The 17,745-nt window shown below is 45.3% G+C and overlaps 1 protein-coding gene across 1 annotated transcript in view; it reads left to right on the forward strand.

The window, feature by feature from the left end:
* Nucleotides 1-17,745, forward strand: part of tyro3 (TYRO3 protein tyrosine kinase) — a 110,311-nt gene that overhangs the window by 50,114 nt on the left and 42,452 nt on the right. Inside the window, exons 9-11 of the mRNA XM_063052919.1 lie at nucleotides 8,261-8,402; nucleotides 11,925-12,051; nucleotides 14,784-14,890. Coding sequence (XP_062908989.1) covers nucleotides 8,261-8,402; nucleotides 11,925-12,051; nucleotides 14,784-14,890 — 376 coding nt within the window. The remainder of the gene's footprint in view (nucleotides 1-8,260; nucleotides 8,403-11,924; nucleotides 12,052-14,783; nucleotides 14,891-17,745) is intronic.

Below are 17,745 nucleotides of genomic sequence, written 5' to 3' on the forward strand. Positions count from 1 at the left end.
TTATGTGACCACTGATGCCAGGCAGACAGCCTCTGGACAGTATTGATCATGGCTGGCGTCACCCGTCTTGTAAAGACAGTGCCCAGAAGAAGGCAAGGCAGACCACTTCTGTAGAAAAATTTGCCAAGGACAATCATGGTCAAGACCATAACTGCGCACGTCAGATGACACGGCACATAATGAATGAATGAATGCTAATATATAGTAAAAAAAAATCTCTTATTTGTGTGCCATTCAGGCGGATCATTAGTACATCCAGACAGGTAAAAGAAAACAGAGTGGGCAAGGATCTGGCGGATAGAATATAATATTGATAAATATGAGGTCATCCACTTTAGAAAGGAAATAGAAGGTCGGATTATTATTTAAATGGTGGAAGATTACAACATTCTGTTGTGCTTTAGGACTGGGAAGTATCTGTGCATGAAATGCAAAATGTTTGTTTGCAGTTGCAACAGGTTGTCGAGAAGGCAAATGGAATGCTGGCCTTAATCGCTAAAGGGATTGAATTGACGTGCAAGGAGGTTAGGTACAGGGTACTGGTGAGGCTGCATCTAGGCTATCGTGTGCAGTTCTGGTCTGCTTGCTCGAGAAGATATATACTTGCAGAGGTGGTTCACCAGGTTGATGCTGGAGATGACGGATTTAGTGTATGAGGAGAGATTGGGTCACCTGGGATTTCATTGGAATTCAGAAGAATAAGAGGGGATCTTATGTAAGGAGGAGGTAAAATACATGCAGTGAAGTGTTTTTTACACTGGTAGGTGAGACCAGAACTAGGGGACGTAGTTTCCTTCTCTGGAGAGTAGATTAGGATGGAGATTGAGGAGGAACTGCCTTTCCCAGAGAGTTATGTATCTGTGGAATTTTCTGCCTAAGGAAGCAGTATAGGCTATCTCACTAAATATATTTAAGACCCAGTTAGACAGATTTTTTCATAGCTGGGAAATAAGTGTTATGGGGAATAGTCAAGTAGATGGAGCTGAGTCTGCTGTCAGATCAGCCATGATCTTATTGAATGGTGGAGCAGGCTCAACGGGCCGGATGGCCAACTCCTGCCCCTATTTCTTATGTTCTAATGAGTGCACAATACAGTGCAGAGCAGCAGCTACAGACAAGGTGCCAGAAGGTAGATCAAAGAATCTTAAAAGAAAAAACAGAACGCTGGAAGCACTCAGGCCCAGCAGCACCTGTCAAGACAACAGGTCTATGTCAACATTTCACGTTGAGAGCCTGCATCAGGATTCAACCCGTTGAGTAGCACCAGTGATCTGTCTTCGGTCCCAGCTCCCAGAATATTCAGTCTCATGTCATCAAAAAACCTTGGGCTTTTTGATGTTGAAGTGAGGTACCTGACAGATGTGGAGAAATAAAACACAGCATCGTGCACAGTCCCGCACTCTATACATGAAGGATATAGGGGCGTCAGCAGTGAAGATTCACCAGAAAGATTCCTGGGATGAGGGAGTTTATCAGTACAAGGAGAGCTTACGTAAACTAGGGTTGTAATGACTTGGGTTTAGAAGAAAGAGATGTGGATTTCATTGGTTACTACACACTAGGAATTATCCAAGTTTCAGAGTTCTGGCTGCCATTCCTAGACCCAGGGTTCAGGCTGCCATTCCTAGACCCAGGGTTCAGGCTGACTGTTATGATACTGGGCACAAGGTTCAATGTGGAGTCGATGTGTCTCCAGGTTGGAGTGTCTAGAACTGAGGTTACGGTCTTGCAGTAAGGGAAAGAGCTATTCAGGATGGAGGTCAAAGGAAATTTCTTCAGTCGGAGGTGATGAATGTTTTGCATTTGCTGCCTTAGAGAGTGGTGGGGTGGAGATATGTCTCTACTAAAGGAGGTGTATGGCACTCCTTCCCTCCTAGCCTGAAGGTCATGCTTGGGAAAGGTGTAGCACCTGCTTAGCCCCTGATCAGGGACACATGAAGCCATGGGAGTAGGTGGTGGATGGTCGTATGAGCAGCTGGTGTGTATCACAAGTCCTGGCTATGCGACTACTGACACCGGAGAGACAATCTCTGAAGAGTATTAATAATGCTGGTGTCACCTGTCTTGTGAAGATACTGCCCAGAAGAACACAATGGCAAACCACTTCCATAGAAAAAATTGCCAATAATAATCATGGTCATGAAACCATGATCGTCCATTCATACAACACAGAACATAATGATGATAATGACGATGATTATGATGGTGATGATGATGATAATGAAGATAGTGATGGTGACGATAATGATAATAATGTTGATGATGAAGATGATGATGACCCTAGAGGACTGTGAATACTTAGTTGCTGAGTATATTGAAAGATGGGGATTGAAAATTTTTAAGATACTACAGGAATCAAGGTTTAAGTTTGTGCAGGGACGTGGTGCTGAAGTAAATAGTCCACATGAGCTTATTAAAAGTTGGAGCTGGTGTGAGGGGCCAGATGACTTTCTCCTGCTTTTGTTGCTTTTGTCAAAGCTCTGTCTCATACAGACCAATCAACGACTTATACAGAGAGGAGTCCCAGTCCGTTAACCATTTCAAAGTGTAGGCACATAGTGTGATGAAAGGTCATGCTTTAGATCTGCTCGGTGTGAGCAGATGAAAGTTTCTCTCTGCTGTGCTGCTGAAAGTAGACAGTGTTTCTGTGTGGGGACTGTCTGCCTAACGTCGCCTGTAATGCCCCTTCTGTTGCTGCTCACTACACGTAGGGGTTAGGAAGGGCATTTTGTCGTTGAAGTCTCTCATCATTTGGATGTGGAAAGAGTGGGGCTGCGTCGATGGGGTGAATTACAGAAACTGCAGCCTGTAATAAACGTGATCTGGGAGGGATTTGAGAGACTGGAACATTCATGCTCCATTTTGCATATATTCCAAGTATATTGTGAATGCTACTGGGGGGGGGGGGGGGCGGGTGCACAGTTTTAAAAGATGTCTTTCAGTGCCCTGTGAGTAGTTGCTGGACATACAGCGTTCGAACCAGAGGGAAGTAAGGGCCAGAGTAGGCCATTCAACCCATCAAGCTTGTTCTGTCATTTAACGTGAACTCCAAAGTCGATAGCCTGATCCAGTTTCCTTACCACATCCCTTGCTTGCTCAAGGCCTTAGAAAAATATCTAAATCCTCCTTGGTTACAGAGTCATCGAGCAATGCAGCATGGGGCAGTCCCTTTGGCTGGACGAGTACCTGGTGACTCTCTTCTAAACTGTTACCGTTTGCCCGTGAGTGGTCATATCCCTTTAACTCTTTCCTACCCACATACCTGTCCAATGGTTTTTTAAATGCTGTTAGTGTACCTGTCTCAACCACTTCCACTGGCAGCTTGTTCCATGTGCACACCACCCTCTGGGGAAAAGAGTTAACCCTCAGGTTCCTAATAAATTTTTTCCCTCTCACCTAAAAACCTAAATCCTCCAGCTTTTGGTTCCCCAAACCCAGGAAAGAGATTGCACATATTCATCCTTTCTATACCCTTCATGATTTTAAATGCCTCTATGATATCATCCCTCATGAATAAAGTCCTGATTTGCACAACCACCCTCCATAGTTCAGTTCCTTAAGTCCCATCAACATCCTCTGAAATCTCTTCTGCACTCTTTCCAGCTCAGTTGCATTTTTCCTGTAGCAGGATGATCAAAACCTGATTTGCCTGGAATTGCTTTCTGTGGTAAAGAACTTCAGAGATTTAATATTGTCCGGGAGAGGAAATTTGTTTCAATCTCATATCTAAATGATAACCCTGCAATCCCTGGTCTTGAATGTCCCAACCACTGGAAGCCTCTAGGCTGTCCGGTCCTGTGGGAATTTTGAGGGTTCCTATGAGATCCCTTCTCACTCTTTTAAATTTTAATGCATTCATTCATTCTTATGTACTGCATTGTATGATGTAGACAATCGTGCTCTTATCCACGACCGTGATTGTTCTTGGCAATTTTTTCTACAGAAATAAGACCATAAGATACAGAAGCAGAATTAGGCCATTTGGCCCATCAAGTCTGCTCTGCCATTTCATTATGGCTGATCCATTCTTCCTCTCAGTCGCAATCTCTTGCTCCTCACCACCCCTGGTCTCCCTTCATGTCTTGACCTATTAAGAATTCATCAACCTCTGCCTTAAATATACATAAAGACTTGGCAACGAATTCCACAAATTCACCACTTTCTGGCCAAAGACATTCCTCCTCATCTCCACTCTAAAAGAACCCCCTTCCCATTCTGAGGCTGTGTCCACTGGTCTTAGACTCCCCCACCGTAGGAAACATCCTCCACATCTACTCTATCAAGGCTTTTCATCATTCAATAGGTTTCAATTAGGTCACTTCTCATTCTTAATTCTAGTGAATACAGGCCCAGAGCCATCAAACACTCTTAATATGATAAGCCATTCAATCCTAGAATAATTTTTGTGAATCTCCTTTGAACTCTCTCCAGTTTCTAAGATAAAGGGACCCAAAACTGCTCACAATACTCCAAATGAGGTCTCACCAGTGCTTTATAGAAGCTCAACATTACCGACTTGCTTTTATATTCTAGTCGTTTTGAAATGAATACTAACATCGCATTTGCCTTTGTCACCACAGACTCAACCTGCAAATTAACCTGTAGGGAATCCTGCCCAAGGACTCCCAAGTCCCTTTGCACCTCAGTTTTTTTTTTGTATTTTCTCTCCATTTAGAAAATAGTCAACCCTTTCATTTCTTTTACCATACACTTCCCAACACTGTATTCCATCTGCCACTTTTTTGCCCATTCTCTAATCTGTTTATGTCCTTCTGTAGCCTCTGTACTTCCTCAAAACTACCTGCCCGTCCACCTATCTTCGTACCGTCTGCAAACTTTGCAATAAAGTCATCAATTCCATCATCAATAGCATTAAGATATAATGTAAAAAGAATCAGTCCCAACACTGACCCCTGTGGAATGCTACTAGTCACCGGCAGCCAACCAGAAAAGGCTCCCTTTATTCCAACTCATTTTGCCATTGCCTTCTTCTGGGCAGTGTCTTTACAAGGTTGGGTGACCCCAGCCATTATCAATACCCTTCAGAGATTGTCTACCTGGCATCTGTGGTTGCATGACCAGGACTTGTGATGTGCACCAATTGCTCGTATCACTAGCTATCATCTGTGTCTTTGAATTCATGTGACCCTGATCAGGGGGCTAAGCAAGTGCTGCACCTTGCCCGAGGGTGACCTACAGGCTAGTGGAGGGAAGGAGCACCTTACACCTCCTGTGATAGAGACGTATCTCCATCCTGACATCCAGAGCATATAACCCTAATTAATAGAGTCCATGCTGACCAAGAACCACCCATTTTTACACTAATCCTCTTCCATTGCATTTATTTACCCTATATTCTCATCAGCTTTCCTCTTCCCCGAGATCTACCACTCCCCTACACACTACAGTCCACTTACAGTTCAGTGGCCGGTTAACCTAATAAACCCAGAATTTCTAGGATGTGGGACGAAACTGGAGCATCTGGAAGAGATGCGCGCTGTCGCAGGACGAACGTGCAAACTCCGCACAGACATCACCCGAGGTCAGGGTTGAACCTGGGTAACCGGAGCGTGTGGCAGTGGCTCTACTGACTCCGCCACTGTACTGCCGAGGTCTTCAGGGTGTTATGAAGACCTCACTTATGTACATCCAAGTGTTTGAAAGGCGGCCAGAATGGATTTGTCAGCTGCTGCAGGGTTGTAGGCATCTTCTGCTGTGTGCAAACAGGGCATTTCAATTGTGCCTTCTCCCCACCCCACCTTCCCCAACACAGAAAGATGCTGCCCCCAAGCCTAGGGAGCACTGGGTGCACTGAATACACTCACTTGCTCACTCCTTGAGGCAGTGAAAGCAGCTGACAGTCTCTCATCCCTCTCCTGTATCTACTGTACTCCTGTATATCTGTTCATTTCTGACTTACACAATTATTCAAGTTATCAACAGTCCTCAGAAACAGACTCTGTCAGAGTTTCTGTACCTCTCATAGAGTGTCGGACTCTGTCGGAGTTTCTGTACCTCTCATAGGGTGTCTGACTCTGTCGGACTCTCAGAGTTTCTGTACCTCTCATAGAGTGTCAGACTCTGTCAGAGTTTCTGTACCTCTCATAGAGTGTCGGACTCTGTCGGAGTTTCTGTACCTCTCATAGGGTGTCTGACTCTGTCGGACTCTCAGAGTTTCTGTACCTCTCATAGAGTGTCAGACTCTGTCGGAGTTTCTGTACCTCTCATAGAGTGTCAGACTCTGTCGGAGTTTCTGTACCTCTCATAGAGTGTCAGACTCTGTCAGAGTTTCTGTACCTCTCATAGAGTGTCAGACTCTGTTGGAGTTTCTGTACCTCTCATAGAGTGTCAGACTCTGTTGGAGTTTCTGTACCTCTCATAGGGTGTCTGACTCTGTCAGACTCTGTCAGAGTTTCTGTACCTCTCATAGAGTGTCAGACTCTGTCGGAGTTTCTGTACCTCTCATAGAGTGTCAGACTCTGTCAGAGTTTCTGTACCTCTCATAGAGTGTCAGACTCTGTTGGAGTTTCTGTACCTCTCATAGAGTGTCGGACTCTGTCAGACTCTGTCAGAGTTTCTGTACCCTCTCATAGAGTGTCAAACTCTGTCAGAGTTTCTGTACCCTCTCATAGAGTGTCAGACTCTGTCAGAGTTTCTGTACCTCTCATAGAGTGTCAGACTCTGTTGGAGTTTCTGTACCTCTCATAGAGTGTCGGACTCTGTCAGACTCTGTCAGAGTTTCTGTACCTCTCATAGAGTGTCGGACTCTGTTGGAGTTTCTGTACCTCTCATAGAGTGTCGGACTCTGTCAGAGTTTCTGTACCCTCTCATAGAGTGTCAAACTCTGTCAGACTCTGTCTGAGTTTCTGTACCTCTCATAGAGTGTCGGAATCTGTTGGAGTTTCTGTACTCTCTCATAGAGTGTCAGACTCTGTCGGACTCTCAGAGTTTCTGTACTTCTCATAGAGTGTCAGACTCTGTCGGACTTTGTCGGAGTTTCTGTACCCTCTCATAGAGTGGCAAAGTATGGAAACAGGCTGTTCGGCCCGGCTCATCCCTGCTGACCAGGACGGCTATCCAAGCGAGATTTGTTTGCCTGCACTTGGCCCACATCCCTGCTTTTACTATTCATGTTTTTGCTAAAACGTCTTTCAGATATTCTCATTGTACCTACCACAGTTCGTTCCATTTACCCACCACTCCCTGTGTGAAAACTTTTTCCCCTGGTCCCCATTAAATCTCTCCCCTCTCACCTTAAATCTTTGTTGTCTGGTTTTAGACTCTGCTACCCTGAGAAAAAGACTGACTATCCGAGTTATCTCTGCCCCTCATGATTTTATAAACCTCAATAAAGTCATCCCTCAACTCCATATATTCCAGAGAAAAAAAGCCCGACGCCATCTGGCATCTGCTTTTGCCTCAAGCCTTGCACTTTCATGAATCTTCTCTACGCCCGTTACAGCTCTACCTAAGCATTACAAAATCAAGCCTTGGATCATGTGACTGAACAGGAAACTGTCCCTTTTCTTCTATTTTAAATGAATGTGCAATCTGCACCATTTCCAAGCCAGTCCTCCAGGTTTCCCAGCAACCTCCCTTTGCATCCCATCCTTGTTTACTGTCCAATAAGTCCTTTTTTGCTTATTTCCTGTGTAAATAACATCCATTCTGATCTGGTTTGTATTTATGTAACTTGGCATCCAACAATAATTGGGATTAAAAGATCAGAATTCACAGCTAGTGTTGCTAACTAAAACTGCAGCAGTTTTGAAGATGGTGATACAATCTCCTGGTTTAGCCTGTAAATCCATTTGGTGGCTAACTTCCTTCTGATGTGTGTTCAACAGAAACGCCATTTCCCTCTATCACTCACTAACACTTCTCTAACGCCAAGCCTGGATTAAACAGTTTGCCCATGGCAGGAGAACACAGAAAAGTGGTTGCATTGTTTGCAACATCAATCAAGAATAAGAGACCCTTTGAGAACTAAAATGTTTTTGCAAGGTTTTGTGAATCATACCAGTAACAGTTTCCAGGGAGACTGTAAAATGCAGTGAGCTGGCCAGTCATGTGAGGCACTGTGGTGAAGAGATGAGGTCTGTATGTGATAATTAAAGGCTGTGTCAGGGCACTCTGCTCCATGTGGAGGCTTTTCAGACTAGCATTGTCAAGGAGCTTTCTGAATCCGCTGCTGTGGTTAGAAATTGTGTGCTTGCACCTTTTGCGTTGGTATAATGAGAAGTTGTGTATTTCTTTGCAGGAGATCCCAGTCAATGTGGGAACCCAAGCTATCCTACGCCGCTTTGATCCGTCCGGGAAGCATTCGTTTCGGGTGTGTGCACGGACTGCAGGCGGCAGGGGCCCGTGGAGTGAACCAGTGCTTTTCTTAGGCCAGGAGCAAGGTAAAGAAAACCCCCCTCTCTCCTGTTTGGATAAGGCTGCTGGACTGTGATAAGCACAGAGAAGTTAGGACCGGTCACTATGAGAGGTGATTGATAAGTTTGTGGCCTAAGGTAGAAGGAGTCAATTTTAGAAAACCTAGCACATTTATTTTTCAACATAGTCCCCTCCTACATTTACACACTTAGTCCAGCGGTTGTGGAGCATACGGATCTTGGACCTCCAGAAAGTGTCCACAGCAAGGGTGATTGATAAGTTCATGGCCTAAGGTAGAAGGAGATGGGTTATACAGCTCTCGTTACATGCATGTACAATTCAACTTTTTGAGTGATTATGCAGAAAGTTTGAAGTTAGTAACTCATCAGGGGTGATTGATAAGTTAGTGGCCTAAGGTAAAAGTCGATGAGTTATTAACTTCAAACTTTCTGCATAATCACTCAGAGTTGAACTGCACGTGCATGTAACGAGAGCTGTATAACAAATCTCCTTCTACCTTAGGCCACAAACTTATCAATCACCCCTGCTGTGGACACTTACTGGAGGTCCAAGATCCGTACGCTCCACGACCGCTGGACTAAGTGTGTAAATGTAGGAGGGGACATTTGTGCTAGGTTTTCTAAAATTGACTCCTTCTACCTTAGGCCACGAACTTATCAATCACCCCTCATAAAATGTTTATGTTAAACATCTCAACCCTCCTTCACATTTATTGTGCAGCAAAGTAGGGTCTTTCACATCTGTACGGGTTTGTTGAAGGAATATTCTGATTGGCCCCATCCCCTGCCAACTTGGTGGCATCTGCACAGCTGGAGTTGTACACTGTGGACCTAGGTCCAAGCCATTGATGTAAATTAGGCAGAGCAGCTACCCTGGCATTCCCTGAGGAACTCCATCATAAACAATGGTATTCGTTCCAAAAATATCCCTCTCGTTGCTACTACTTCCTGTAACTTAGCACATTTCCAGTGCAAACTGCTACTTCCCCTTGCACTACCTGACCTTTATTCTTGATGTTAAGCCTACCTTCTGGCACCTTTTTAATGTCACTTGGACCTCATTAACTATATTTCCCACTTCAACATTATTTTAGCCAAAGCACTATTGTTAATTAACAGGACCTTGACAAATCCATGCTAGCTTTTTCTAATTTATCTACATTGTCCAGGTGACTTCATCCAAATTACGCTGACCAGTCTGTAATCACTAGGTATATCTTTAAACCCTCTTTTTTGAATGACGGTAACTTTTGCAACTTTCCAGTTCTTAAACACCGCCCCAGATTGAGACATGGTGGGTCCCAGAAAAAGGGTTAAGGCACTGATGGAGGTGAAAGTGGGGAATATGTGGAATTTGGTACCACAGAGGGCTTGGAGGCCAAAATTAAGAAGTAAGTGGCTAAATCTCCAGTCGGAAAAGACATTGAGAGCTGGAGAGAGCAAATATATGATGTTGGGACGGAGGATGATGCCCCGATTGGATCTCTGACAGCCAGTCCCTTCTCCCCAGCCACCCTCCTAGGCCCAGCTTCAGTTCCAAGTGGGTAATGACACTACAGTTATATTGGAGGCAACTGAAGTTTGTGACTGTAACGGGGCCGTTGGAGTGCTGTGTAGCAACCTGGCAGACCACTGGTAATGGTGCATGTCAACTGTGAGCCATTGTGTTAATGTTGAAGGTTTGCTGACGTCATTATTCTTATCACTATAAACCAGACCATTGGCAACATAGAGCACAGGAAATGCCTCTTCAGTCCACAGTGTTGTACCAAACTAATTAAACTGTAACTAAATGCCAAAGTAAGCCATTCCCTTCTGTCTGCACAATATCCATATCTCTCCATTCTCTGCTCATCCATGTGCCTAACAGACTTAGTGCCATGTTTGCATTTGCATCTGCTTTCACCCCTAGCAGTAAAAATCCTGTCCTGCACGTCTCCTTTGAATTTACCCCCCTCTTACCTGAAATGTGTGCCCTCTAGAGTTAGGCATCTCAACCCTGGGGAGAAAAAGATACTGAGTGTCTACTCTATCTCTGCCTGTCATAACCTTATGAACTTCTGTCAGGTTTTCCTTCAGCACTCCAGAGAAAACCTGGGGCGGTGGTTAAGAACTGGAAAGTTGCAAAATTTACATTGTCATTCAAAACAGAGGGTTTAAAGATATACCTAGCGATTACAGACTGGTCAGTGTAATTTGGATGAAGTCATCTGGACAATGTACATAAATTAGAAAAAGCCAGCATGGATTTGTTAAGGTCCTGTCTAATTAACAATAGTAAACACAAAATACTCTGCAGATGCTGGGATCAAAGCAACACTCACAACATGCTGGAGGAACTCAGCAGGTCGGGCAGCATCCGTGGAAACGATCAGCCGACGTTTCGGGCCGGAACCCTTCATCGGGACTGAAGAGGGAGGGGACAGGGGCCCTATAAAGAAGGTGTGGGGAGGGTGGGAAGGAGAAGGCTGGTAGGTTCCTGGTGAAAAACCCGTAAGGGGAAAGATAAAGGAGTTGGGGAGGGGAAGCAGGGAGGTGATAGGCAGGAAAGATGAAGAAGGAGTAGGGGAAAACACAATGGGTAGTAGAAGGAGGTGGAACCATGAGGGAGGTGATAGGCAGCTGGGGGAGGGGGCAGAGTGACATAGGGATAGGGGAAGGGAGGGGGAGGGAATTACCAGTTGGAGAATTCTATGTTCATACCAAGGGGCTGGAGACTACCCAGACGGTATATGACGTGTTGCTCCTCCAATTTGAGTTCCCCTCCCCCACCCCTTGATCTTTCCCCTTAGTGGTTTTTCATCTGGAACCTACCACCCTTCTCCTTCCCACCCTCCCCCTACCTTCTTTATAGAGCCCCTGTCCCCTTCCCTCTTCTGTCCTGACGAAGGTTTCCGGCCTGAAACATTGACTGATCATTTCCACAGATGCTGCCAGACCTGCTGAGTTCCTCCAGCATGTTGTGAGTGTTTAATTAACAATAGTGCTTTGGCTAAAATAATGTTGAAGTGGGAAATATAGTTAATGAGGTCCAAATGACACTAAAAAGGTGCCAGGAGGTAGGCTTAACATCAAGAATAGAACATCTCTAGTTTATCCAACCTCTCCCTATGGCACCTGCCCTCTAACCCAGGCAGCATCCTGGTAAATGTCTTCTGCCCCCTCTCCGAACCCCCACGTCCTTCCTATAACGGGGTGATCAGAACTGAATGCAATACTCCAGCAGCGGACTAACTAATGTTCTATAAAGCTGCAGCTTAACTCCCTGACTCTTGAAGGCAACGCCTTGACTAATAAAGACAAGCATGCCGTCTGCCTTCTTTAGCAACCCATCAACCTGTGTAGTCGACACTTCTAGGGAGCTATGGGCTTGGATCCCAAGGTGTGCATCAACAGCTCTCCGTCAGTCACCACTGGCCCTCCGACGAGCATCTCCCACTTGTTACCTCCATTGCAATGTGTGCTGCGAGCTGCTGAGCCCAATGCCTCGGGGGCTTAACCCTGTTATTCATGACTTGTACCTTTTAGAGTCCAGGAATCAAAGGACACGGATCTCATGGGCACCTTTGATCATTGGCATCCTGTGCGCAGTCATAACTTTAATCAGTGTGCTCCTTGTTGTCTACCACATCCGGAAAAAGGAGCTGCAGTTTGGGTGAGTGGGTCATTGTGACTGGATCTTAATCCTTCTGATGATGGTGATCAGGAATAAACTCTGGCTCTGGACCTGTATCCACTGGAATTCAGAAGAATGAGGGGTGACTTCACTGAAAGCTATCGAATGGTGAAGGGCTTTGATACAGTGGATGTGGAGAGGATGCTTCCTGTGGTAGGAAAGCCTAAGATCAGAGGACACAGACTCTGAATATAGGGGCTTCCTTTCTCTCTTTGCCCACCTACCTTCTTTGAAAATATTCTTTAGAACACACCTTGTTGACTCAGCTCTGAATCAGCTGATTTGCAGTCTTAGATTCATAGAAGCATGCAGTATAGAAACCGACCTTTTGACTCAACTGGGTCACGCTGACCAATATTCCCAGCTAAGCTGCTCCCATTTGTCTAAGTTTGGCCCATATCCCCTTCCTATCCGGGTATCTGCTCAAATGCTTTTTAAATGTACTTCTATTTTCTCCTCCAACCTCCTCTGGCAGTTCGTTGCATACACCCACTACCACCCTCTGTATGAGAAACCTGCCCTTGCAATCATTCTCATGTCACTCAGCTTCTTCCCCTCGGCCGTCAGATTTCTGAACCGTCCATGGACCTATGAACACTACCCTGACAGTACTTCTGTTTTACTGTTTATTTATTTTTGTAATTTATAGTATTTTTATGTCTTTGTACTACTCTGTAGTTGCAACACAGTGATTTTCACATCATTTTAGTCAGTGATAATAAATCCAGTCCTGATTCTCATTCTTAACCTCGATCTCTTCAATGACTGGCCCTGATCATCTTCATTTCACTATGGACGTCCAGTCCCTATACACCTCCTTTCCCCACCAGGATGGCCTCGAAGCTCTCCGTTTTTTTCTGGACTCCACACCCAACCAGTTCCCCTCCAGCAGCACCACCATTACCACCACTCTCCCCCATCTGGTGGAACTGGTCCTCGCCCTCAACAATTTCTCCTTCAGCTTCAGCTTCTCTCACTTCCTTCAAACCAAAGGTGCAGCCATGGGCACTCGTACAGGTCCCAGCTATGCCTGCCTTTTCATTGGATATGTGGAGCAGTCTATGTTCCAAGCCTACACCAGCATTGCTCCCCAACTCTTCCTATGCTACATCGATGACTGCATTGGTGCTGCTTCCTGCACCCATGCTGAGCTCATCAATTTCATCAACTTTGCCTCCAACTTTCACCCTGCCCTCAAATTTACTTGGTCCATTTCTAACACCTCTCTCCCCTTTGTGTGTCTCCATCTCTGGAGACCGTCTATCTATTGATATATTTTATAAACCCACTGACTCTCCCAGCTATCTTGACTATACCTTTTCCCTCCCTGTCACTTGTAAAAATGCAATTCCCTTTTCTCAGTTGCTCTACCTCCACTGTATCTGCTCTCAGGATGAGACTTTTCATTCCCGAGCAATTGAAATGTCCTCCTTTTTCAAAGAAAGGGGCTTCCCTTCCTTCACCATCAATGCTGCCCTCACCTGTTTCTCTTCCATTGCGTGCACATCTGCCTTCACCTCATCCTCCTGCCACCCTACCAGGGATAGGGTTCCTTGTCCTCACCTACCACCCCACCAGCCCATAATTCTCTGCAACTGGCACTATCTCCAACTGGATCTTAACACCAAGCACATCTTTCCTTCCTCTACACTTCCTGTTTTCTGTATGAATTGCTCCCTACACAACTCCCTTGACTATTTGTCCCTCCCCACTGATCTCCCTCCTGGCACTTATCCTTGCAAACTACACTGTCCTTACACCTCCTCCCTCACTACCACTCAAATCCTCAAACAGTCCCTCCAGGTGAGGTGACACTTCACCTGTGAGTCTGTGGGGTTATCTACTGTGCCTGGTGCTCCTGGGGTGGCCTCCTGTATATCGGTGAGACCCGATGGAGATTGGGAGACCGCTTCGCCGAGCACCTTCGCTTTGTCCGCCACAAAAAGTGGGATTCCCTGTGCCCACCCATTTCAATTCTACATCCCATTCCTATTCCAACATGTCAGTCCATGGTTTCCTCTACTGTCGCGATGAGGCTGCACTCAGGTTGGAGGAAGAACACCTTATATTCCACCTGGGTAGCCTCCAACCTAATGGCATGAACATCAATTTCTCAAACTTCTGGTAACTGCCCCCTCCTCCCTTCACCATGCCCCATTCCCGTTTCCCTCTTACACCTTCTCTTCTTACCTGCCCATCACCTCCCTCTGGTGCTCCTCCCCCTTCCCTTTCTTCCATGGTCTTCTGTCCCCTCCTATCAGATTCCCCCTTCTCCAGTTCACTAATCAACTTCCCAGCTCTTTACCTCACCCCTCTCCCTCCTGGTTTCACCTTTCACCTGCCACCTTGTACTTCATCCTCCCCTCCCCACACCTTTTTCATCTGACTTCTTCCCACGACCTTTTCTGTCCCGATGAAGGGTCTCGGCCCAATACACTGACTGTTTATTCCCATCCACAGGTGCTGCCTGAGCTGCTGAGCTCCCCCTGAACATGGTGTGTACGGCTCTGAATACATAGCACACCTTGATCCCAATAATTTCAACAGTAAGCACAAAGTAACCCCAGAAACGTGACCTCGGCTATGGGGGATTACACGCAGTGAATGGTTATTATTGACGTGACTTTATGATTCTGAGATGCTTGCTTGTTGGGGGAGCTGTATTGTACAGTGAGCCCAATTCTAATTTCTCAAGTCATTTCCCCACACAGAGCTGCCTTTGCTCCCGTCCCTGCGTCCAATGGAGTGGGCCAGGTGGTGCAGTACCGAGCAGGAAGAAGCTACAATCGCAGGGGAGCAATGCGCATCGAGGCCACATGTGCGTGAGTCTGGCGGCTATTTGATTCCTTTTTGGTGTAGTTATGTTGCAGTGGACAAACTAACTCGGAGGTATCATGCCCGATAGATGCTCAGAGTCATTTCAACCAAATTACAGCACAGGAGCCAAAGTAGGCCATCCAGCCCATCCAGTTAGGGTGTCACAGTAGTGCAGTGGTTAGTGCAATTGGTTTAGAGCCCCAGTGATCAGCATTCGGGAATCCAATTCCCGCCACTGCCTGTAAGTGGACTAATCAAAATAAGACATACATGGTAAATGGTAGGGCATTGAAGAATGCAGTAGAACAGAGGGATCTAGGAATAATGGTGCATAGTTCCCTGAAGGTGGAATCTCATGTGGATAGGGTGGTGAAGAAAGCTTTTGGTATGCTAGCCTTTATAAATCAGAGCATTGAGTATAGGAGTTAGGATGTAATGTTAAAATTGTACAAGGCATTGGTAAGGCCAAATTTGGAGTATTGTGTACAGTTCTGGTCACCGAATTATAGGAAGGAAGTCAACAAAATAGAGAGAGTACAGAGAAGATTTACTAGAATGTTGCCTGGGTTTCAGCACCTGAGTTACAGAGAAAGGTTGAACAAGTTAGGTCTTTATTATTTGAAGCATAGAAGGTTGAGGGGGGACTCGATAGAGGTATTTAAAATTATGAGGGGGATAGATAGAGTTGACGTGGATAGGCTTTTTCCATTGAGAGTGGGGGAGATTCAAACAAGAGGACATGAGTTGAGAGTTAGGGGGCAAAAGTTTAGGGGTAACACGAGGGGGAACTTCTTAACTCAGAGAGTGGTGGCTGTGTGGAACGAGCTTCCAGTAGAAGTGGTAGAGGCAGGTTCGATATTGTCATTTAAAGAAAAATTGGATAGGTATATGGACAGGAAAGTAATGGAGGGTTATGGGCCAAGTGCAGGTCGGTGGGACTAGGTGAGAGTAAGAGTTCGGCACGGACTAGAAGGGCTGAGATGGCCTGTTTCCGTGCTGTAATTGTTATATGGTTATAAAGATTGTACGTTCTGCTTGTGACCGTATGGGTTTCCTCTGGGTGCTCCAGTTTCCTGCACACTCCAAAGGCATACGGTCAGGGTCAGGGTTCATGAGTTGTGGACGTGCTGTACTGGGGCAAGAAGCGTGGTGACCCTTGCAGGCTGCCACCCAGCTCAGTCTTCACTGATTTGATTTGATGCAAACAATGCAACTCACTGTGTGTTTCAATATACATTGACCAATAAAGCTCATTTTTAAAAAGATCTCATTCTGACCATTTATCTATCTTGCCTCCATATCCTGAAGCTCCTTATGTAATGTAAATCAATGGATTTTGATCTTAGGACCTCAAATTACTGCCTAGCATTTAAAACCCTTGGAGAAGAGGTTCATCTTTCAATAGACCAGGTGAAGGTGCTTTCTGATTGCTTGCCAATGTTTTAAGATTATTCACCATGCCTCTGAATTCTCCACCAGATGAAAGTCCTCCTTAATTTCTGCCCCACTGAATAATGTAATACTTTTAGCTCTCCAGCATGTTCAATCAGAACATAGAACACAGATGGTACAGCACAGGATCAGGCCCTATGGCTCATTATGCTGTGCCAAACTAATTGAGCTTGTGACCCCTCACCCCTTCTGCCGGCACATGATCCATCTCCCTCCATTCTCTGCATAGTCATGTGGCAAAGAGCTTCTTAAATGCCTCTGTAGTGCCTGCCACCATCTCTACTCTCGATGGAGCATTCCAGAAACCCACCCGTCTCTGTGTTTAAAAAAAAACTTACTTTCCCTGTGCACTTTCTCCTTCTCACCTTAAATGCATTCTTTCTAATACTAGATACTTCAATCAGTAGAAAACAAATGTTGTCTGTCTACTTTATCTATGTCTCTCATGATTTTATAAAATTCTAGGTTTCCCCTGGGCCTCTGTTGCCCCTGAGAAAACAACCCAAGTTTGTCCAATCTCTCCTTATACCACATGCCCTCTATTCCAGACAGCATCCTGGTAAACCTCTTCTGCATCCTCTTCAAATCCTCCACATCCTTCCTGTAATGCCGTGACTAGAAATGAATGTAATACTTCAGATGCAGCCTAACCGGAGTTTTATAAAGCTGCAAGTTAACTTTCTGACTCAATGAGAGTTGAATGTCTACAAGGTGGCTTTTTAGAGCAGCTTGTGCTTGAGTCTACTTGGGGAAGGGCTCTCTTAGATTGGGTATTGTGTAATAACCCAGATTTTATTAGGGAGCTTAATGTAAAGGAACCCTTAGGATTCAATGATCATAAAATGATTGAATTCTTACTGCAATTTAAAATGGAGAAGCATAACTCAATGGAATAAAGGGAATTACAGAGGCATGAGAGAGGAGCTTGCCTAGGTGAATTGGAGGAGAATACTGGCAGGGATGACAGCAGAGCAGAGATGGCTCAAGTTGCTGGGAATAATTAACAAGGCGCAGGATAGATACGTCCCACAGAGGAAGAAGTTCTCAAATGGCAGGGGTAGGCAACCATGGCTGACAAGGGAAGTTAAAGACTGCATAAAAGCCAGGGAAAAGGCATATAAGGGGGTAGCAACAGTGAGTGGATGATTGTGAAGCTTTTAAAATCCAATAAAAGACAACTAAAAAAGTTATAAGAAGGAAAAAGATGAAATATGGGGGCAGACTTACCAATAATATAAAGCAGGGTACCAAAAGATTTTTCAGTTATATGAAGAGTAAAAAGGAGGTGGGAGCTGATACTGGACCACTGGAAAATGATGCTGGCGAGGTAGTCATGGGGGACAAAGAAATGGCAGATGTACTTAATGGGTACTCTACATCAGTCTTCACTGTGGAAGACACTGG

This window comes from Mobula hypostoma, chromosome 1 (genome assembly GCF_963921235.1).
Source record: "Mobula hypostoma chromosome 1, sMobHyp1.1, whole genome shotgun sequence".
Taxonomy (NCBI): Eukaryota; Metazoa; Chordata; class Chondrichthyes; order Myliobatiformes; family Myliobatidae; genus Mobula; species Mobula hypostoma.